Here is a 24,306-nt window from a genome sequence, read left to right as displayed (position 1 = left end):
TAGCAGGAACTTGGCCCATCAGGGTCCAGCAGACCTTACATGCTGCTGCACAAAATCTAGCCACATGTGCTATAATAAAAAGCTGTTCATCTGTAAGCAGCATCTGGATATAGGCTGAGTCTGAGTGACCAGGATATCTGCTGATCAGAGGGAGGATAAATCTGGTTCGCTGTGAAAGGATCAATGAAGAAGGACATGTTTTTTGGTTTCCACCTCTCCAGAATCACAGGGGCAGAGCCTTTCAGCTCTCAATTAAAATACAGAGTTCTGATTGTCTCCAAGGATTAGGTAAACCAAAGAAAGCAACAAGGGCGACTGAAAGATTAGAAAACAAGTAAATTATACCCTTTGGATCAACAATCTTTCTACATCTACATACTATTCAAACATCTACATACTATTCAAAAGAGACAAAAAATCAGAAGATCACCTCACCAGCAATCATCACCAGCAATCATCACCCAGATAAGCAAAGGTTACCACCAGGCACACAGTCAAGCAGGAAACATATGCCAGTCCAAGAACTACCAGAGGAGCAAAACAAAACCCCCACCCTTACCAGCACTGGCAAGGCAGGCCACAGCACATAAATAGACAGCAAACCCCATCCCATTTTAGCACTGAAGATGTTACCTTGCCAGGTAATGAACTGTTTGCAAGAAAAGAACCAAGCTCAGAGAAGCCCAAGGACTCCATAATCTTTCTCTGTTTACAGAACTACCTAAGTATGGCTTGAAAAAAGCTAGATATTTTTTCTGCACATTAGTATGATAAATGTATATTCTGGGCAAATGCCAAGCAGAGAAAGTTGTAACATATGTTGGTAATAATGCCTATTGTCATTTAGAAAAACACCTCTTGCCCTAACAGAGAACTGAAAAACCGATAGCTCCTTAGCTTAGTCAAATGTTGGACTTTGAAGAAGCAGGATAGGAAGATTATTAATGCTTTTGAACTTTGGTATTGGAAAAGACTCCTGAGAATATGACAGCCAAGAAAACAAACAAATGGATCATTGAACAAATCAACCCAGAGTTGTCACTCGAGGCACAAATGACCAGGCTCAAATTATCCTACTTTGGACATATGCAAAGACTGGAGAAAGTTCTAATGCTGGGAAAGGTGGAAGGAAAAAAAAAATGAAGAGGGCAACCAGCAGCAAGGCGGATAGACTCAATTACAGTGCTGATGGGTACGCTATTGGAAGACCTGAAAGACCAGGTTACGTACAGATCATAGAGAAAATCTATGTGGTCATTAGGGGTTGAAAACGACTGGATGGCACATAATCAATCAATCCATCAATCAATCAAACCTTAGCTTGGTAGCTCTGGAATCTTACCGGTAGCCTTTAGAATCCTGTAAGGAGACACTAGAATCCCAGTCTCCATCATTCAGCAGAATCTCTGTAATCATGTGACAAAAGAAATATATAATTAATTTTGTTAACCTTATTCACAAGAAACATAGCAGGACATTAAAAAGATACTCTTTGTTTCAGTGTTCTTCAGTGCCAACATATTTTATACACTTTTTCATCTGAATGTGGACCTAGTGATCTTTTTGGTCATCCACCACTCAATACTTTGCCTACAAAGGAGGTATTTGCCACCAACAATAATTATTTAAATCATTAATTTATATTATGAATTTTTAAGATAAGGTGGAAGGGGGGAAAATAAAGCACAAAGTAGATAAACAGGGAATGTGTTAGCCTCCTAGAATTAGGTTCCATGTTCCATATTTCATTAATTAAAGTAACTGAATATACTATATAATTTTAAAAACTACAGATCATTGTTAAAATCAAGTAATATATGAATATCAACAGCTATAGTCAAACAGTATAAATAAAAAATGAGAGAGTAAGTTCTGTCTGAGAAACAGATTTTAAGGTAAAGAGAAACTCAAATGTCATATGTGGTACAAACTGGTATATAGAGTTAAAACCCCAAAATTGTTTCCAAGTTGAGTTAAAATCTGTATCAGATTTACTTCTGAAATACAAAGTTATTTTAAATATTGAGGCATGCTCCCACAACCTAATTAGCCATTCTTCTGCAGTAGGAATTGAGCATACTTTCCAATAGTAAATATAGAGTACCTTTGTAGCAGTTACCATATACAGAGCTAATTTAGTATACTCTGTGGGAATGTGAGATTTAGTAATATGTAATAGAAAAATAGAAGGTTTGAAATTCAGCTTTTAAAAAGTGTTTCATTCTGTTATAATTTTCCCAAAATTGTTGAACTTTACAATATTGCTAGCAAATCTGAAAAATGATCCAACCCAATCATGACATTTTCAAAAATTTTTAGAGAATGAAATGTCAATTTCAGCAAACTGCTGGAGTATTATATCAACAGTAAAACATCTTATACCAGTCTTTCTTCCCTCAGTATAATATTGTGTGAAAATTTAATCTTCTTCCACTGACATTCCTATTGTGGCACATCAATATATTTAAATTCTGCTTCCATTTAATCATACATTCTTTAACTTATACAATTTCTGAGCCATATTTCACCAACAATTTATAAATAAGGCCCAGACATGCTCCAAATTTTGTGTTATGAAGTTTTCAATTCAGGCAAATCTCTAAGCGTTGCCCCCTATTTTTGCAATTCCTGCTTATTTGAAGATATCAAACCACTGGTTTGGTGGTTCTGACCATTCTGAAGAGTGGGTCTCAAACGATTTTATCTTTGTCTTATTAATAATCAGATCTTACAGGCTATATGATTTGATGCCTCTCCACTGAGTGAATTTCTTTGTGCTTTCTCCTTCATGAAAATAAATATTCAACAATGAGACAAGAAATAAGTCTGTACTAATTCTTTTCCTGTATTTATCCCAAACTTTTAAAACTGCTTATTATTGCAAAAAAATAAGAGCCTGGTAGCACCTTTTCTAACAAGTTTTATTAAAAAACATGAATTTTCATAAGCTGCACTTCGCTTCATCAGGTGCACAGTGATGCCTTTTAATAAAATGAATGACAGAATGAATGACAGAAAATGGCCTGACCATGAAATGAGAACAGATGTGTCTTTGGACTACCAACATTTCCATGGAAATAGTTATTAGAGCTGTTGATACTTCGAAAATTATTCAGAAGTGCTTCAGACCTTGCAGGATTCCCCTTGTAATATTTAAAGCAGCCCAACTTTTTTCAGGCTACTGTGTGCCTTCTTTAAGGCTTGCATAAGAACCTGGAAAACATTGGGCTGTTTGAATGAATAGGAGAGAAGTGCTGTTCTCAGGGTTGGACATGGGCTGAAGCAGTTCTTTTGAATCATTTTCCAAGCATGCACAGTCTTAAATGGTATCAACTGAAGTGTTGTGTAAGTATCAAATTAGATAGAACATTTTGTGTGAATTGGAAGTCATGCCAATAAATCAAAATCCAAACAGCAGTTCACACATCTGCTCACTTGCTTCCAACATCAGATCTAAATGTTTCACTCAAATGATCTCCCTGATAACTTCACAGATACACTTATCTCATAATCCTATTGGAGGATGCTGAAAACTCTTACTCATTTACATATATATGTACTGCCATGCCCGTTAGAAAGGAGGATTTTAACTAATTGTCAATATTTCCAAGTATTCCCTAGATAACATGTGTAACAGAGAGTTGCAGAAAAATGTCAGGATTCAAGTTCATAATGTGTATGTATGGCCCCTTCCTTTCCCTACCCACTGAGTTTAAAACCAATCATATCAGGGTTTTTTTGTTTTGATTTGGTCTGGTGTTTTTGCTTTTTTTTTAACGCAGGGATTGGAGTGGGACCGATCAGGACCACAACGAAAATATAATTAGTGTCACATTGCCTTCTTTGCTAAAGTCCCATAGAAAATCTATGACTATTATTAATGGATGTAAGGAATGAAGAGTGAAACACATGAGAAAAACTCAAATCCAAGGCAAAATGGCCTGCCCCCCCCCCTTGATTTTGGTTTTATCATCAGATTTTACTTCTCCTTCTCTTGGAGATCTAGGGAAAGGGGTTAAAAAAACAAAGTTTAGATCAAAACTGGAGCCTGGGATATCCTAAGCGATTAAATGTGCAAAAAGTTTGGAGAAGGAGCTGCAAAGATCAAATGGAGAGGGGCGGGGAAAAGATTTGGTTATGTTATAGATTCTCTGCTGTCAGAATACTTTCTGAGACATTTTATCACCTACCCAAGTTACACAGATATTTTAATTTTTACTACCCCATTTTCATCACATAAACATACCATTTTTAGACCCATCATTTCCAAGGTCCGGGATTTCTTTCCTGTAACTATTCAGAGTATGCAGTTCCTGTGAGTAATGGCTATTCAGTTGTGATGTGCTCAGCATCTCCTGCAACATAGACCGGTTTCTTTCCACTCTCTCTGCTAAAGACAAAGTACTGAAATTGCCACTGCCGCTGCCAAGACTGTCCCAGCTATCCGTTCTCCAAATCCTCCCAGCTGATGCCATCTCAGAGGTGTCATTTTCTTTCATAGAGGAATTGCTTTCTAACTCCTTCGGCCGAATGAGAGGGTCTTCTCTACCATTTGCTTCTTCAAAAGATTTTGGGATAAAGGAAATATCCTTTAAAGAGCCAGTTCCACAGATGGCACTTAAGGATGCTTTTTTTGTAGTGCTTCCTAAAGAACTCTTTTTATCTGGTATATTTCTTTCTGGGAGCCTCCTGAATTCTTTTGGTGAGCTCATCCCTGTGGAGTCTTCTGTTCCCATAGATTGTGTTTCAGAATCATTGATGTATGGATGTGGAAGGATTGTTCCCTGAGATTCCTCCTGCATCTGATGTGGATAGTCAGTGCTGTCCAGCAGCACATCTGTCAAGTAAGTGCGGATCTGAGCTTGTGGCTCCACTACTGCATTCTGAAGAGCAGGCTCTGTTGGTGGCTCTCCTTTGCAGGCTTTGGCCTTCTTCAGAGATGCCTCTTCCTGAGGTGTTGCTTCAGGTTGCCTGTTTATGAGGTTCCTTCTCTCTTTCAGAGCTTTAACCTTGGACTCCAAAACAGAAGTGGACTTACTTATAGACCCTTTCTGTCCCACTGGAATCCAGGTTGGCCCACTGAGAGAAAAATTATTTACATGTTCAGGGCGCTTGTCAGGCTGTTTGGGTCTAGAAGTACTTTTAACACACTGCTTTATGCAGCCCTTTCTTTTTTCAGTAGAGACATTTCCCTCCATGATCTTGTGTCCAGCTGGTAACAAACCTTTTGGGGAAAAACAAAAACTGTTTGAGCAAAAGCCTGCTTGCTTGGCTTGGGAACATTTTCCAAAGTTAATATCTGCTAGAATGGGCTGACACCTTCTGTTTGGGGAAAGACCTTTGTTCAGAGCTGTATACTAAAAATATTAGTACTTCTCAAAATATGCAAAGTTCTGCACAATATAATCTGACCTTCTGCAGTTTTAAGCAACATTTACAAATTTCATTAATTGTGTATGCTCTATTCTAGTTTCCTTAAAAGATGAGAAGGGGAAAACTGTGTGGTGCACTAGCTCTCTCTCGTTCCTGCTGTCAAGAATGCATCTATTGCATGCTAAAATAATTAAATAACTACATTAACCTAATCCATTTTTTTGCCAAGAAAATATGAACTTTACAATCTGTACAGTTTATACAAATTAAAAATTACCAATGTTGCATTTTTATCTTGCATACTAATATTTTACCTAGTCTGGTTCTGCTAATCGTTTGGAAAAACAAGAGGTTTGCAGGGCCCTAAACTCTTCCCTTATTCAGCTCCCACACTCCATAACCATGCAGGCATTATTCCAAGTATATATCTATAGTTACTGAAACAAGTATGTAATTTTAGTTACTACATTATAAAAGCTTGCTTCTGGCCATTGGTACAATGCCTTGGGCCACAGTATTATAAGGTAATTTGGAATTAAACAGATTCGTTCACAGGTAGAGTGGCTTGGAAGGAAGACATTTGAGATGCCTTGGTAGACATATCTACCAGCTCAACAAGGGGTGTTATTGGAAGAAGGGCAAAGAAAGTGTGTCCTCAAGCATATTCCAAAAGCAATATGTGAAAGTGTGGAAGTAAAGCTGAGGAAGCAGTGCAGAGAAAAGGCCATCTTATAGGAATTCTACTTAATGATTACAAATAAGGGCCTGTAAATATTGGACTTGGCCCAGTAATAATTTCAGCAACTCTGCCTCTGGAGCCAGGCTGCCTTCCAAGGAAGTTCCAGAGGACATTTGCCTAACCTCAAATTAAATAAGAAGTCAACTGTCCTAGCACTAGAAAGATCCCTTTTCCATAGAGCACTGCAAATTTATTGGTTTAACACTCAACACCTTTTGATTAGGGAGCTCACTGAGCTCAAATCCTTGATTTATACATTGTTGGGACACTCTCTGTCCATCCTTACCCAAATTTTAACTAGGATAAAACTTTTCCATGCACTTAGCAAGAAAAGAGCAACAGATGAAAGGTTTTAGTGGAAGAGCAACAACGTTACCGTCCTGAGACCAATAGATACACTCACCCAGCTTTCTGGAGTTCCTTCAAGGAGCGGGGGGCAGGGGGAGGAAGCAGGATAGGAGTACCTATTCCCGAAACTCACCTTCCTGGGAAGACATTTCTCCTAGGTCCATCCAAGCCAAAAAGGTTTGTGAGAATGGCAGCCCATTTCTCAGACAATAGATACTGAAGAAAGGAGGCACTAATTAAGCTTTGTTAATTCTCAGGAAAAAGAGAAGACTTTCTTCTAGCTTGTTCCTTCCAGCTTTCCGAAGTGCAGATCATCTTTCCAAATTAATATTGCTGAGCAAGATACGTTTTTTCCTGCTTTCTTATGGCCCAAGCTACGATCGCTCGAGCTGCTCATGAGAAAAAGTACTTGTGACCCTGGCAAGAGGCCTCAGAGCTGCATTTGAAGCCAAGAGCAAACAAGAGCACAGCAGCTTAAGCCTCCAATCCTCAGTGGGATCTACGGCTCTGCCAAAGTTCAGCTGAAGTCATCCAGACTAGGAGAGCCCTGTTAGGCCTCAGCCTGTCTTTAGGAACAGAAACGTGCTTCCTGCAGGGGCTTTCGGAGCGTCACATCCCTCAAAGAGAACTAGATGCGAAGAAGGGAAAAGGAGGGGTAACGCCTCTGCTGGAGTTGGAGAAACTCTTCTCAGCAGCAATATGACCTCTCCTCCCACTTTCCCCTCCTCCCCCTCTGCTTCTTCCAGCCAGCCAGCTGTGTGCAAGGAAAGCCTTCGCCTTGGGAGCAAGAACGGGCTTTTGGCCTCTGGAAGCTGCATACCAGGGAATCCAACCAACAATCACTCCGGCTAACCGCAAGAACAGGCTGCTCCCAAAGCCTTGCCTGTTTAGCGGGGCTCTGAGTTGCCATGGCTACGGCTCAGTGGAGCCGTCCAGCAGGAGGAGGGCTGAGGGTGGGAAAAAGGCTCCAGTGTGGCCCAGGGAAATTTCATTCAAAGATATTCCTGTGACTTGACTGGCCAAAGAGCATTCTTAACAAATTTACAGCATGTAACTCTATACTTCAAGGCCAGATCTTTTTCCTAGCCTACTGAAGAGCACTGTGAGGAAGAGAAGAGAAAGCAGAGAGGAGGAGGAGAGGGGAAGTTAGGCCATCTCTGGGTGCTATTCAGGAATGACCTTTTGTTTAGCTTCCACTTTTTGTAAAGACCTGGCTAGAATTTTAAAAACCTTCAAAGGTTTAGGAGGGCAACAAGATGTAGAGGCCATTTTGCAGTGAACTTAATACATGTAATGAGCCTAATACATATATTTAATTTATATGCAATATATATCATGAGACATACTAGATGAGAAGTAGAAGAAATGGGAATTAAAATTGCTGGGAAAAATCAGATATGCTGATGCCACTTCCACAAAGACTTAAAAAGTCTCTTCTGGAAGGTAAAAGGAAAGACAGCAAAAGAGTCTGTTGCTCAACATAAAACAAACAAACAAATAAAAAACCAAAACAAACCCCAAGACAATGTCAATAGGCAGTGCCAACCCAATGCAAATAGGACAAGTAGTTGAAGTAGTAACAGACTTTTATCTTTTGAGGCTCAAAAATTCACAAGGATGGTGACTGTAGCCAGGTAATAAAGAAATGTCTGTTATTTGAGGAAAAGGCTGTGGCAAGTCTAGACAAAATATTAAAGTGCAGAGATATCACACCACCAACAAAGATACATATTGACAAGGCTATGGTTCTCCCAGTTGTAGCATGAAACTGAAAGTTGGATGATGAAAAAATTATGCCATGGCACTTGAGATGGCACTTGAGAAAATTGTTGAGAATATCTTGGGCTGCAAGAACAACATATCATTCAGTACTAGTGACATTAAACCAGCTTTCTCCCAGGAAACACTATAAAATGAAGCTAAAGCTTAGATACTTTGGATACACATTGGAAAAGCAAGAGAAGATCCTGATCTGGGGAAAATAGAAGGCAATTGAAAGAGAGTCTGACAAGCAAGGTTTCTAGATTCTACCATTGATGACACAAGCATAAGCTTACAAAAATTAAAAAAAAGTTGCTAATAGGCAATTCTGGTGAAATCACGTCCATTGAGTCATGAAGAAATGGAAGCAACTGAATGACAATACAAAAAACTCTGAGATTTTGTTTCAAATAAAAGTCTAGTGCTCTGAAACAACCTAGGCTTGTTTATATAATACAATAACAACTTCTTAAGTAACCACATTTTTCTAAAACATAAGGGAGCAGGCTTTTATCTGTAGCATCTTAATTTGGTATCTCTTTGCAAAGAAGAACTGAAAATCTGGTTAAATTGTTTATTTTGAAAGCAATATCAGGATGTAAATGAAAAAGAAAGTTACTTTTGTGTGCACAGAACTCTTAAGAGTATAAATTGGCATGTCTTGGACTTGCCCTGAGGAACTTATAATAAAAAATGAAATATAAATGAAATTACTGAGAAAGGGAAGTGGGGACAAGAGTATTCAGGAGAGAAATAATTCATTTGCTTCAGTAGCACATACTTAGGGTAAGTACCATTCAGTCATGAGTATCTTAGCTTTCTAGTGAAACCACAGCAGAGACAAGATTTAAACCAAGGTCTTTATGATTCATACTGAGGTTTTTTTCTGTGTCTAGATATCTAAAATATAGGGGATAATAACCAAATATTAGATACCTGTTTGAGTTGGGGGTGTCCCAGAAAGAGCAAGATCAGTTTTGGAGTATTCCTTCAGCATCCACTATCTCTGGATGGAAATGCACCGGTTATGGCAAGGGATGCATTTGCGCAGAGTGCCAACTGTGACCCTTCTTCAGCCAGTCAGACTCAGCAACAGATATCCATGCCTTGGTTGCAACCCACCTTGATTACTGCAATGTATTTTACATTGGGCTATCCTTGAAAAATGTCTAGAAATTGCAACTGGTGCAAAATGCAGTACAAGGCACAGAGCTGATGGCTGCCTGCACTGATCTGTGCTGGCTATTAATTGCTTGTGAGGTACACTTTGAGATGCTTGTGTTAATCTTCAGAATCCAAGATGATTTAGGGCGTGACTATCTGAGGGCCCCCCTCTCCCACTATGAACCTTCCTGATTCCTTGGGTCAGCAGGCGAGGCTCTTTCTCAGATGTCCCTGCTGCTGCCAGTAGTGAGTTACCAATAGAGGTGAATCTGTGTAGCTTAGGGTTGAACTGTGGAGTCCTTGGGGTTCTCTGAGCTTGGTTCTTTTCTTGCAAACGTTTCATTACCCGACTAGGTAACATCTTCAGTGCACTACCCTAGCCGGGTAATGAAACATTTGCAAGAAAAGAACCAAGCTCAGAGAACCCCAAGGACTCCACAGAAGTGAGTTATTTGGCACACGAGAGATGGCCTTTTCCTGGGTGGTTCCCAAGCAATGGAATATGGTGCCTTTGGACCTTGCTCTTCTAATACTTAAAAAAACAGCAAAAAACCCATCTAAGTTTTTAATTGTTACTTGATTTTAATGTTACTGATTTTTATTGTATTGATTTTACTGATATTATTTTTAAAAAACATTCTCGGAAGCCACTTTGAGTGTTTATACAAAGAAAAGGCTTGGCTATGAATTAATTACTTAATGTACAGCAGTATTTAAAATTTCTAAATGCACTTCTTCCTAACATAGCCCTGATGAGAGGTTTCAGTGCTGTTCAAGTGATTCTGATGAGGGCATTTCCTGTGAGAGTTAACTTTTAAGTGCAGTTGCAGCTCATGAGAGACAGTAGTCTTATTCCCACTAGGCAAAAGGGTACAAATAATGCTCAAATTGTAATTTTATTTTTATTTTGGAAAACTGTTTAAGTGTTAGTGACCAGATGAGGTTACTTTGCATGCATCCTTTTACTTTAATTCAATTTGGCATTCTTATCTGCTGTGGATTACTGTACAGTGTTTTTCTATTGTAGGAAAGTACATTGCCAGTAAGAGTGGGGTTTTAAAAAATAGTAGGATTAAGAGGCGTTTATGTAAGGCAACATTTAATATGGTCAGCCAGAAAAAATGTATCTGTATGGTTTGTCAATCATCAGTTAACATGTTGTAATGTGGAAGCAACATTTTGAGCTATAATATATAGTCTAGATTACTCCTAAGAAGTATATTTACATAACCCCAATGTTTACATATTTTACTTATTCTTTAGAATCAGTATAGAAAGATTTTGCTTATATCAGTGGGTTCTTAAGCTTTGCCACAATGGACAACCTGAGGTCAAAAAAACCACTCTTCATGGAATGGTTTAGGCGGTTTCCTAAATCCTAAATACAAAACAATTCAGCAAGCAATATTCACTGATGGCCTTGGCTTTGTGGTAAGCAGAACAACATAATAATTTAAAGACGTGCCTTACCTGAACATCATTGGCTACCTCAGTTAAATCCAGCAGCTGTCAACCGCTATGAATACCAAAGAAGAATCTCACTAGATAAAATGGAGAATCACTCTTCATTCTTGCCCTATTAGTTGCTTTGTCTCCTGCACCCATCACTACAAGGCATCTGTCCCAAGGGGCTGGTTTAAGCTGTGGCTTTTGATATTCATGATTGGTTTCATAATCCTGATAAAAAAGAAAATCACTAGGATTATGAAATTGTTTTAATCCACTCCTGTCCCTTCCGTGGCTGTTGACTTCAGTGTGTAGGGAATGCAACGAATGCCACCAATCAGCTTTGCTTTTTAAAAACATGCCCACCTGATATCAACTCTGTTAAATTGTGCTAAATGTGAGGTCTTTTTTTATCCCTTTTTATTAATTCTAAGTGGCAAAAAAAAAAAAGCTTCAATTTTCAGTATTATCCCAATTTCCAAATCTCATCCAATCGAAGTGGGGATGGGATGGGTTGGGATGCCAAGGATAAATTGCACTGAGTTTTGTCCGCACACTTATAATGACAGAGGACATGTGTGACAGAATAGTAGGGGAAATTACAATATTGTTTTTATTAAAGATGGCAGAAGAAATGCATATGTCATCCTGTGTGTGTCTGTTTTCACCTTTTGTAAGATAAGGTATCCATTTCTGACTGCAAAGTTTTTATTATGACTTTTTGCAACATCCAGGGTTACTGAAGGGAAAAGAAGCTTCACCACAAACTGTGGCCTTTCAAGTGTTTGAAATTTCTGCTTTTTTTAAAAAAAATTAAACCTATACAAGTAATCAGTTTAGACAGTTTAGACTCTGGCCAAAGGGATTTGTCTAACAATGAAGAAAGTGTTTAAAAGAGAGATATGCAAAGAGAATGGTTAAAAGGAAGAAGTCGATGATGGAGGCCAATTTAGGCTCTGGACCCTTTTAGAGTTTGGCATGAAATTCCCAAATAGATTACCTCCAAGGAATGCACAGTTCAAGGAGAAAAGGCTCCCCAGCTCTCCAGTCTGCAGCTATAGATATACTGCATTTTGTATATTGTCCAGGTTTAGTTGCTAAACGATTGGTGCTTTAACATCTGCACACCTTGAAACAAACATGAGTGGCTACATTTCTCCTCTATACATTAAGCTGATCAGAACACGTTTTACTCTGCTGCTCCCATCCCAACTGATCTTGCAGAAACTGTACTGCAATGGGGTAAAGCAAGGCAGATTCAGTGTTACTGTGACAAACAGGAGACAGAGCTGAGCCATAGGGCCCTAATTACTCTTGTTTATTTCAATTGGGATTATGAAACAAAATGGCCCTGTAAATTGTTCTATGTTTTGATTTTCTAATAATAAATCATTTTGGATGAACTATGCTCACTGCCCACTCCACCAACTGATAGATTAAAAATATAATCAACTCCATTGTGACCACTGAAATGTGTAAGAATAACCTACAGTTGCAATCAAAATTATTCAACCCCCATTGCAAATCAGATTTATTGTCAAAATGTACAGACTTTCAGCTATTTGCAGTGAACAAATCAAACAAAAGCAATTGAAATAGCTCAACACAACAAATGCTTCAAGTGGTTTCCCCAAATGCAACTGAAAATGCAACTTATGACTTCTCCAGTCTCAAAATTATTCAACCTCCTGAATATAACCCCTCACAACAGCACAAATATGCAAAACCAGTGTTGTCTCACGCACACCTGATGCAACTAATCAAGGGCTTCATTAGTTGCACCAGGTGTGCTTGAGCTGGAACACATGAAATATGCGAACTGGCTAGGGGTTTGTTGAGTGTCACATTTGACTGCATGTTAGAAATATGGCTAAGTCAAAAGAATGGTCCAAAAAGCTAAGAGAAGAGATCATTGCCCTTCACAAACAAGGAACAGGATACAAAATGATAATGAAGGCACTGAATGTTCACCGTTGGAAGCATAGTTTGCAAGTTCAAAGTTAAAGGAACAGTGGTTGCACTACCTGGACAGGGCAGAAAAAGAAAACTATCAATGGCTGCAACCAGATTTCTGAGAAGGCAGGCTGCGAAAAACCCTTGAGCGACTGCAAAAGACCTGCAGCAAGACTTGGTGGCAACAGGCACCGAGGTTTCAGTGAGCACAGTAAGGCACATACTAAATGCAGAAGGTTTCCATGCCAGAACTCCAAGACATACACCACTACTGACCCAAAAGCATGAGAAGTCAGCTCCAATATGCTCAAAATCATATAAATAAGCCACAGAGGTTTTGGGATTCTGTTCTGTGGAGCAATGAAACAAAACTGGAACTTTTCAGCCTGATGGATCAGCAGTATGTCTGGAGGAAGAATGAAGCATACGCTGAAAAGAACACTCTGCCTACAGTTAAGCATGGTGATGGCTCAGTGATGCTCTGGGGATGCTTTGCATCCTCTGGCACTGGAAACCTGCAGCGTGTGGAAGGCAAGATGGATTCATTGAAGTATCAGGAAATCCTAGGAGAAAATGTCATGCTGTCTGTGAGGAAGCTGAAGCTTGGGCGTCATTGGACCTTCCAACAGGACAATGATCCCAAACATACCTCAAATTCCACCAAGGCTTGGTTGCAGAAGAAGTCCTGGAAGATTGTGGCCATCACAGTCATCTGACTTGAACCCCACAGAAAATCTCTGGTGGGATTTGAAGAAGGCAGTTGCAACACGCAAACCCAGGAATATTACTTAACTGGAGGCCATTGCTCATGATGAATGGGCTAAAATTCTGCCAGAAGCTGGTGTCTGGCTATGCATCTCATTTGCAGCAGGTCATAACAACAAAAGTGTGCTCTACTAAGTACTAAAGATGCTTGCCATGAAGGGGTTGAATAATTTTGAGACTGGAGAAGTCATTATAAGTTGCATTTTCAGTTGAATTTGGGGAAACCACTTGAAGGATTCGTTGTATTGAGCTATTTCAATTGCTTTTGTTTGATTTGTTCATTACAAACAGCTGAAAATCGGTACATTTTGACAATAAACCTGATTTGCAATAGGGGTTGAATAATTTTGATTGCAACTGTATATGGTAAGCCTTTTTTGTATTAAATATACCATATGCAATCTCTAGTGTGAATATGCTGATGATCTGCCCCTACATGTGGTATAGTCATAAAATCGTACATATTTAAGACTGTATAGATTCATGTGTTTTGTTCTGAGTGTTGATACAATTTATTCTAGGTCTATCCGCCAGCATATTAGCAATTAAAAAGTGAGGAAGCCTAATTCCCTTGATAGCAATCTGGAAAATAGGTATCCTAGCACATGAGACCACTGGATTTAACTATTCTTCCACTTCCTGGCTTGCCTTCATTGTCCAAACAGCTAAGGGCTTTTTATGAATAAAAACAAATGTTGTATCTGAAAATAACATTTCTCCCCTAACTTTTGGAAGGGTCTGTTTTAGCACCATATTGCATGCTACACATTAGGTCTGTACAGCACTTTGGATTTGATTCCAAAAAGGTACTTTGGAGCATGTGGGAACACAAACATAGTACCATATGTCTTTAAGGTGTCACAGGAGTTTTCTTCTTGTTTTTGCTGCAGAAGAATAACATGGCTGCTATCCTTTGGAAAAGTTGAATTTAATGGATAATATACCTGGACAACACTAATATGGGAAATAATTATGTTCTTGATTCTTTTCTGCAACAGCTCAGGTTCAAGTGATATGAGAACTACACAGATGAACTATCGGGGAGCATCAATTATGCTGCTCAGGTAGTGTAAAAACAGTATTTGCTGACTAAAGCTTAAATTCACCAGCGTTTTTTTTTTCTTTAAGAAGGAAGCAAACATGGTCAGTAATGATAGAAATTTATCCTAATCACAATTTTTTACAATATGCCCTAAGGGCAGAATAGAAATCTAATCAGCAAGTAATAAATGTGTAAAAATATTGTTGTGGAATCCTATCCAGATTCACAGGACTTGCACCAGCGTGATCTATGTGCCTAGTGTGATCAGCATCAATGTTTAAGAATGAAATCAAGCATTGAACACACATATAGTGTACAAAACCAAACAGGCAAGCAGTCATTGGAAAACAAAGCTTGTAATAATGAAAAAGACAGATTAATAAATCAATCACTTTTTCCTTTTAAAAGCACAAACCACATTAACTCTTTTTATACAACCATCTAAGATCTATGAAACAGTACCACATTGTGCATTTTTTAAACCTACTTATCAAGAAAGTTAATTCCACACTTCAGAAAAGTCTTATATCCATGGGAGGAGAATAGGGGAGGGAGAAGGAGACAGCTAATAGCGCAATCACAGAAAACATCATTATGAGTCCAAGCAAGCGGCAAGTCTTTTCTTCTCCTTTTCCACTGAACCAAAAGAGGAGTGGAGAAGGGGATAGAGAAAGGAAGAAAGTAAAGAGAAAAGCATCCACAAGAGGACTATATCACAATCCATAGTTACTTTTGACACCTACAGCTTGGGTTTTGTAATATATAATAATCATTTAGACCAACACACCAGTAAGGTGAAAAATGGGAATGAGATAGAGCTCAATATAGCAGCAGGGCAAAGTTGGAAATTAAAAGGCAAGTTTGTTGCCATCTCCAATCATCATTTCAAGAATTCTTACAGTATAAGGCTGAACGCTTTAAACATGGTGGAGACAATTTACAGCTTAGCATGGCAAATGGACACTATCGGCATATACAGATACAAGGATTGCAGTTCATAGCCCAGTTATCAACCCTATAGCTCCTTTACTCTACCTAGTCCAGCAGTGTAAAGAAAGGAAAAAAGTGGTTTCTCAACATCAAGTTCATAAAGATTTGGAAGCAGGATATATCCAAGCGCGCACTCTCCAATTAGAACTGGCAAAATTATTTTGGCAACATTGTTGCTTTCTCATGTTAAATCACTCATACTGATATAAGGAGCAGAAAAAAAATATAGGGGAAGGTATTAAAAGCATAAAAATGAGTCTTTTTTCCATAAACCAAAAAAATCTTCTTTCCTTTTTAATAACCATTTACAAAAAACAATATTTATGCCAGAACAACTTCTTCCAACACATACTGACCAACTTGTTTGCAGAAAGATTAAAAAAATTATACAGGGGACTAATGTAATCGCCCAATTTAGCATGGTGCTTAGAAAAGGAAACAGTTCTGTCTTACCTGGCAACTGTACCTGACTGACTGAATTGCTCTAGATCTAACAACAGTAGTAGGTTCTAAAATCTGGAATTCCAATTTATGCCTTCTGGCTTTTTTATGACTCTTAAGAGAAAAATGAAATAGTCAAAAGATCAAGTTTGTTATATATCATGAGCAAATCTTCCTACCCAAGTTAAATTTTTCCTCCCTGCCCTTTGCAGATTTATGATACTGCAAGATTAGAGGCCTCATCAATAACGCTTCCTTGAAAAGGAAAATATGAGACAATAAAATCATGGATTAAAACTGTTCATGTGTATGTTTTGAAGAAGCTTAGAAATATCTAGATGCTGAAAGGATGCTTAGAAATATCTAGATGATATGCTAATTTAAATATAACATTTCTCCACAGAAAATAAGTATACTGGACAAGTTTTTGTTCAATGAAATTTTTTTTGGGGGGGGGACCAACTTCCTTAATGATGAAATTGTTTGATGTTATTAAGAAGTTTAAAAAGTAAATGATCTATACAAAGCTGCTCCTTCCACCCCTTCCATATAAGCTTGTCATCAATTTCAAACCAAAGTCCAGAATAACACAATGGAGTTTGCTACAGGAATGATAGCAGGGCATTCCCTACTTAGACACCAGAACTATATACTTTTTCCTGAATAATGCTTAAACGTCCAGCATGAGAACTTTTATTTATTTTTCTAGAAAGACCACTTGCTTGGGACAATTAAGAAGATAAAGAAAATTGGGTAATAAAAAGCAAAGCATGAAAAAAGCCTTTTTTTCCCCTTGTATGCACAGAACAAAGCCTGATTCCATTGCAAGAATATTCCTAATGCTCTCCACAACTGGGCAACCCTTGTGGAGAATGGACAGTGAGCAAGGGAATTATTTTAATTCAAATATAGCAAAGTGTTCTCCCTCTGACAAAACAAGGAAAGGTAAAACTCCTTTGAAAGAGGAAAACAAAAAGTAGCAAAGTGCTTCTCCATATCCTCACAAAGATGCTTCTAACCACCTTCTTGGCAGAGGGTCAGTTCCATTCTATTTCCACAACAGGTGAAAACCACTTCAGAAGGCATTAGTTCCCATGAAGTTCATATATATTTCTCTTCTCCCTCTGTCACCTAGGTCAAAGAAAATCTAACCATTATGTAACAGTACATTAATTCTATTTGCCAGAGATGGAAAGGGTCAAGTAGAAAGACCAAAAGCATCAACCCTTTTTTCAAGTCTTTAATTTTGTGGGGAAAAAATCTTCTAAATGTTTTTGGCCAGTTACAAGGTATTTTCCTACACTCCAGGAAAATGGAATCAGTGTCCTAGCTATCCCAATAGTCCATCTTACTGATTCTAAAAGCTCACTACATGAGAAATTCCAATATAATGGTTTTAATGAACAACAATTCTGCACTGACCATCCACAGGAAAATATGATGAACTCTGGAGATGAACCTCTACATTAGAGAGAGGTGTAAATCCCAACTTCTTAAGTTAGGCTACCAAGCATAAATTCTTCAGGACACATATTTTTTTCAAATATCCATGCTGAACATCCATGTGGGCTTTATAATAACTAGCTTAATAAAAGTACTCGTATTCAAAGATTGTAGGGCTTCTTGATGACAGCAGCCTTGGGGGAGGGTTAGTTAACGAACTTGGCTAATCACTATATAGATTCAAAGAACACAATATACAATGTACGAATGCTAGTCAAGTTCTCTAAATCTAAATCTAAATCTGGATTTATTGCTTCCATGTAAAATGCTGTATTATGCACAAGGCAGTGACTTTTTTTCATCAGCTGATGGTGGTATGAAAAAAAAAAAACATTGTTGATTGTGGTATATATGCTCTTCCTACTCTTGATAGGCAAATTATTTCAGATTGCCAATACTTCTAAACTTATTCAATCAAAGGTGACAATACAACACACAAAAATTCTGAATTGATACCAAAGGGAAATATAACTTCTAATACTCCATTTTCAGTTATATTTATAACTATCAGCTGTCTAAGTCTTTCTCTTTAGACTATCATGAGCTCACCAGCTCAATTTCCACCATCAGGCTGCTCCTTCTGCTTAATCCTCATATGTCAGAATCCTTCTGTATATCCTGAATAAATCTTTCCATTTTATGTCTTTGGCAGGAAGAACTTAGGAGACTCATGATTTATTCAGATTAGCATTCCTTAAGCAGACTGACCTCTCATATTTGTGCAACTGAATGTATAAGTAGTTGCCATTATTCACATAAAGTTGTTGGTAGTACTGTATTATTGTAATATGTAAAATACAAAAAAACAAAAATCATTGGACTGCAGACTCCTCATCTTGCTACAAAACAGGATCAGCTTAGAGGGAGAGTCCTGGATTCCAAAATCCAAATTTTCTACTAGAACAGCCTGATACTAGAATACCAAGCAATAATTGCTACACAGCAGAAGCACAAATAATGCACAACTCCAAGATCTAATTGCATTACTACCACAATGCCCTAAATCTTCTACCAAGTTAAAGCACAATAAAAATAACTGATTTAAAGTCTCATTCTACAACTCTCTTGCCTGTCAATGGGCCCTGATTTGAACTTAATTTGTTTTGCCAGAAATTTGTTTTCTAGTTCCTTATGGCTACAGGGATATTATGCATACTATTTTTAAGTCACAGTTGCCTTACAAAATAAATCTTGTGAATGGCTTGAAAGATAAAATAAGGAAATAAATTATTACAGACACAATTATGAATTAAGGGGAAAAAAAGGTTAAAAGAGGAGTCCTCTTTGCTTAAAAGTATGCTTGTGATTTGCAAACCAAAGATTATACAGGAGAAAGGAACTACCATCTAAAAACCTAAACAAGAACAACACAGTCCTTGCTGTGAAGTCCTATATCAGGATCAGAGTTAAGAAAATCTGAAATAGCTTCTCCCATTATATGGTGGTGATCTCACAAATGCACACATTGTGTAACAGCACATTAAGCTTTCATTTGCTAATATGAAGTACAAATGCTTGGCATACACAACACAGGCTTTCTACTACAAGGAGAGGGTGTGGTCATCTTAAGCATTCATGCTGCTCTATCCTATGGATGCTGGAGGCCAATATGGAATTAAAAAAAAAAATCAACTGGAAACTTTTTTAAAAAAAGAATTTACTAAAGCGTATGACCATCTACCATAAGTCCAATTAGCAGTGCCACTCATAATGCTTGTAAAAGTCAGGCCTAGCACCACACTGGAAATCTAGGACTTGGGGTAGGTAGGTTTAAAAAATGAAACAAAAGTTAACCTGAGGATGTTCTTGGACAGTGATTGTCAGACAAGTCTTTGCCAAATTATGGCAAAATATTTTTATTTATTAAAAAAAATTAAAGAGCCCTTTCTATAGCAATACCAACTTCCTCAATTTTTAGAGACTACACAGCCTCCAGATGACATAAATGACAAGCTGTTGAGTGTCTGCCTAAACCCGGTATATACTGCTGAATGAGTAATCCTATGTCTCCTACAAGACAGACATTGTCTCAATCAGTTTTTTTTCCTCTATTATTTAGCTGAAGTGAATGAACCATACATACAGGAACTCCCTATTTAAAAATGGGATGATGTCCTGGAGACTCAGCTCATTAAAATGAAAACCATTCTTAAATGTACAAACAAAGGCTTTCTTGCATGGATGTCTGATGAACTACACAGGATTAGCTCTAATTTTTTTCCAACAGAAATCTGGAGATCATGTTACTATTTCTGTGGAGGCACGCATACAAAGATGATCTGGCTAAGGAAGGTGACAAGGTTTCTGCGGGACCAGCAGCAGCAAGTAAAACCCAACAGCAACTTTGGCTTAAAATCAATCAATCAATAAAAAGAAGAAAAATAAAAAATCAGACAGGTTAAGCTGGTGCAAGTTCTCTCAAAGAGGTATTTTAAAGGGCTTAACCTTGCAGCAAGAGAGATCCAGGATCTACATCCCCTCCTCCCCAACCACTTGCCTTTTTTTTTTTTTTTTTTTAAAGAGTTACCACCTTCATTGCACAGGACTCAAAACCATTCTCATATGGTTAACTATCATAAATAATGTGAAAACTATGTGCAACAAATACATCATATTTCAAAAAAAATTATAAGAAAGTTACATCAAATTAAAAAGTAGCTTCGTGAATGAAGGTACTGCTCTAAGTGCACTTTCCCGGCAAGTGCAGCCAGTGCCTTGGCACCGGATATGAAAGAAAACACCAAAAACCAGAGCGCGAGCCAGAGTTAAAAACGCTGGTCCAGTTTCAACCAGTCAAAACTGGACTGAGCAGAGACCGAGTGATTTCTCAGTAAAGTCCCATTAGGGAGTCCAAATGATGCTTCTTCATCCAGATTATATGTCCTTGAAGAGATTGTAAACAATCTTTAAGACAGCTCCTTCCTTAAATGTCCCTCTGATTGGCAAAACAAAGTTAGATTTATATTTTAAAAACAAGAAATCAAATTAAAACCAGAAGAAAAGAAAAGAAAACACAGTGAGCTTGTTGGAGTCCATAGGAACCGGTCCGGAAGAGCTCAGAAAGTGTGTTCAGATTTTTCTCCTGTTTTTAGCTGGAACTATACCAGAGGATGGGCTGGGTGGCATTTGGGGTTGGGGAGGTAATAAAGCATGAGGGATATGGAACTTTGCTCTGTGCGCATTTCATGTGTTTGCTTCATCATCTGTGTCTTCTATTAATACTTTGGTGTCATGGATCTTCGACCTGAGAAAACAGAAAATTAAACTCTGATTAACAGTTTGTTTATTTATTTGATAGATTGGTTTATATAGCCACCTGTCTCACACAAGTGACTCCGGGCATCTTACAAGATTAAAAGAAACAACCCTCTCCCAAACATCACCCCTGGCACCCAAGGATAAACTGCTAACCTCACTCACCATCAATACGAGCAGAGTTCACCTACCCCCTGACCCAAATACCTGGGGAAACAGCCATCTATACATTCAAAACAAGATATAAGCAAAGGAATTTTGGCCAGGCGTATAAATCTTTATTGAACTGAATAAATATTATATATCAACAGCTCCCTCTGCTGAGTACTTGCCAGTATGAAAAAAACCCAGAAGATAAAGCAGTTCTACTGAAATGGGCATTCACTGTATTCACTGTTCTCACAGAATAAGCAAAATGATCAATTAGAAGCTAAGTTAAACAGTGATGCTCCACGATCAGAACATATTTTACATCTGTTACAACCTTCCTGTCATGAATGATTTTATTATTTTTTTAATTCAAGGGGAAAAAAATCAATTGAAACCCAAACACTGAGTCTGTTGGTATAGACATCTTTGTTTCCAATCATTATTCTAGTCCACTACATGGACTTGAGGCAAAAATAAGAAAACTAGCCAGGGAAAGCATGCAGAGCATGGCTTCTGGAATTCCTTCCAACCCCATTAGTAGCACTGGTCATAGCACACATACAAATATATTTTCTTCTATGTAGCAAGATGATATACTGAATGCTCATGTGTGTGTTTCTGCCCTTATGTTTGCATTTCTACATGTGTACTGGGAAGCACAGGGCAGGCTGCATATGCTCCAATCTGGGTCATGTGACCCAGAAGGAAGGGGGCTTAGACTGGAGGAACTGGCTAGATTGTAAACTGCTGCTGGTCACCTACCTCTTCTATAGGGGTATATTCCAGAACTTTTTTCTGGAATGTTTTTCTTCACAGCTCCTGGTCAAATATCAGTACAGTGACCCTTCATCCTTTATTACAAGTATTACTTATAGTAATTAGTATAGTATTACTTATAGTAATACTGTATTATCAGTACATTGACCCTTCATCCTTTATTATAAGTGACAGTCCTTTATTTCAGTCTTCAGAAAGACTGTCCTTTAAATTTATTTATTTTTCAAAAACTCACTTTTGTCCTTTATTTTAGTCATTTAACTTTTACCATACAAATGGTACCACTTAATGTAGTATTTCACATTCATGTGAAAAATATAGAAATTGAATTGTCTTTTTAAAATAAATTTACACATACTGTTTGATTTTAGATATCTTTATCAGAATATGTGTTTTTGTAAAGCTTTTCTTGGTTTTGCTCTTGAATTTTCCTTTGTAAACCAAAGTTATAAACATAAAAAAAAAATTTTTTATCCTTATGAACCTCTTTCAGATTTGCCCCTTTTTCGGGTTTGTCCTTTATTTTTTTCCAAGAAAATATGGTCACCATAAATATCAGCCAATTTTGGACTTGATCTTTCTTTTACCAGCTTCTTCCCCCATAGCAAATTTGGTCCTGTTCTTTTCCATTTTCAGAGAGTTCTCTGGTGATGGACAAACAGAGTCCTGAGCCCTTTTGCTTAATTTCTTTCCAATATTCTGTTGGAAAGAATCAAAATGGCAGGCCCCTGAAGTTCATCTTTCCCTCTCATCATGAAGAAACAAAAAGAAAAAATGTATGTGTGAACTAAAGAGAATAACTGAGAATAAAACAGTATTTTGCTTTTGCTGTGTATATGTGTGCATGTGAAAGTGTCTAGATGTATGTGTTAACCTGGATACAAAATGAGAAAATGAATAGGGATTTTAAATGTAGTTTCCAAACTTTTTTTTCAAAATCAGCATCCTGAATTTCCAAATCCATCTGAGCCAATACACTGCATATGCCTTCTAGTTTGTGGCATGCAGTAAATAGAATGTTGGCTTGCAAAGTAACCTCTAGATTCTAGAATTTGATTAGATTCTAGCAGTAGGGTTCAGGTTCATTCTAATCTGGCAGGAAAAAAAATTCTGGTAGAATGCCATGAACACATGGACATGAACAAGATGAAACAGAACTAAAAAAGTGATGAGGCATTTAGAGACCCAAGAAAGAATGAAAATGGTGACTTGGGAATAGCTGCTTAAAAAAAAGTCTGTTATTAATGTTTTATAGCAATGGCATGAATATAAATCTAAAACCAAGACTGATTGTTTATGATGAAAGATTGGCAGGAAAGGATTAGTGAAAAATTCAAGAGTGATGAGAGGTTCTGAATGTGAGACAGACCATTTTTTGGAAGTATCAAAAATGGATTGGAGGAAAATGGTCAAGGAAGAAGAGGGAAAAAGTGAAACAAGAGTGAAAGTAGAATAACTTCAGGAAGATACAAGTATATAAAGAAGTAATATAAAATGGATTAATAGAAGCAATTAAAGAGGACATGGAAGCTTCCTAGAATAGTGTAAAAACAATTACATTATAAAGTGCCACATAAGTGTGTGGAATCAGGCTAATAGGGAGTATACAGAAGTATGCTTGTTGGAATAATAAAGTGAAAGAGAATGAGGATGAGAAAAATGCATATAAAAATGGTTGCTGTGAAAAATGAGAATATGCAAACACAGAGACACACATATATAAAATCAGTAAATACAGAAAATGAATTTCAAAAAATATAGTCAGAGAATAAGGACTGGTAAAAATTAAAAGTGGCAGAGCAAATGAGTAACATTTTGATGGAAATAAAAAATGGTTCTGGAAGTAGAAGAAGAGGGCTAAAGAAGGAGCCTCCAGCAGAGTGAATGGAATTAAAAATAAAAGCAATGAATGCTGGAAGGAGGTATTGCTTTTTGTCAAATAAATTCCAATATATTTAACTTTTAGTAGTAATATTAAACCCCATTATTTAGTACAAATACAAGGTATAGATTTTTGACTATGAAAATCATACTGGAATAAGAAAATTAGGCAGAAGATAGACCCTGCAAAGGGGCAGTGGCAGGATCCACCAGCTCAGTGCATGGTGACAGCTCAGCAGCTGCTTTATTAGGAGTGCAGTACAGGTAGTCTTTGACTTAAGACCATTCAATCAGCAACCATTTGAAGTTATGATGGTGCTGAACAAAGGGACTTACAACTGGTCCCCAAAGACTGGGAGAGTAAAGAGCTCTTACAGCTTGAGGACAGAGGAGAAGCAGGAAATGAAATCCCTTGTTTGGATGCTGGCTTGAATTTAAAGCCAAAAGCTGTTTACTAATACCCCAAATAGTTATTTCAATCAACAGCCAACTAAAGGTTGGTAATAACTAAACAAATTAATTTCAAATGCTTCTTGAGAAATATGTGGTAAAACTACAAGAAGGGGTATCAAAAGCTAAATCTCCAGAGAGACAGAATAACAAGCACTGTACTAAAATGGTTTGGACAGGACAGCAGCAAATGCAGCAGTAATGAAGGTTGAGAAGGGAAAAGAGACAGTAAGAAAGGATAGAAAAATTCCCCATCCCTGGGTGTCAT

The 24,306-nt window shown here is 37.6% G+C and overlaps 2 protein-coding genes across 2 annotated transcripts in view; both read right to left on the bottom strand.

The window, feature by feature from the left end:
- KIAA1614 (KIAA1614 ortholog) overlaps positions 1–7,425 on the bottom strand; it is a 37,042-nt gene extending 29,617 nt beyond the window's left edge. Inside the window, exons 1-3 of the mRNA XM_015890222.3 lie at positions 6,594–7,425; positions 4,247–5,224; positions 1,343–1,406 (exon numbers count right to left, since the gene is read on the bottom strand). Coding sequence (XP_015745708.2) covers positions 1,343–1,406; positions 4,247–5,224; positions 6,594–6,624 — 1,073 coding nt within the window. The 5' untranslated portion in view covers positions 6,625–7,425. The remainder of the gene's footprint in view (positions 1–1,342; positions 1,407–4,246; positions 5,225–6,593) is intronic.
- Positions 7,426–14,967: 7,542 nt separating this feature from the next.
- Positions 14,968–24,306, bottom strand: part of XPR1 (xenotropic and polytropic retrovirus receptor 1) — a 99,634-nt gene continuing 90,295 nt past the window's right edge. Inside the window, exon 15 of the mRNA XM_088153466.1 lies at positions 14,968–20,769. Within this exon, the coding sequence (XP_088009592.1) occupies positions 20,709–20,769 (61 nt within the window). The 3' untranslated portion in view covers positions 14,968–20,708. The remainder of the gene's footprint in view (positions 20,770–24,306) is intronic.

The sequence above is a fragment of the Python bivittatus genome, unplaced genomic scaffold (assembly GCF_059951505.1).
Source record: "Python bivittatus isolate LINGU-HERP-01145 unplaced genomic scaffold, Pbiv_v1 ctg000700_np1212, whole genome shotgun sequence".
Taxonomy (NCBI): domain Eukaryota; kingdom Metazoa; phylum Chordata; class Lepidosauria; order Squamata; family Pythonidae; genus Python; species Python bivittatus.
Note: the sequence above shows the minus strand (reverse complement) of the source record. Positions and strands in the feature narration are given on the sequence as shown.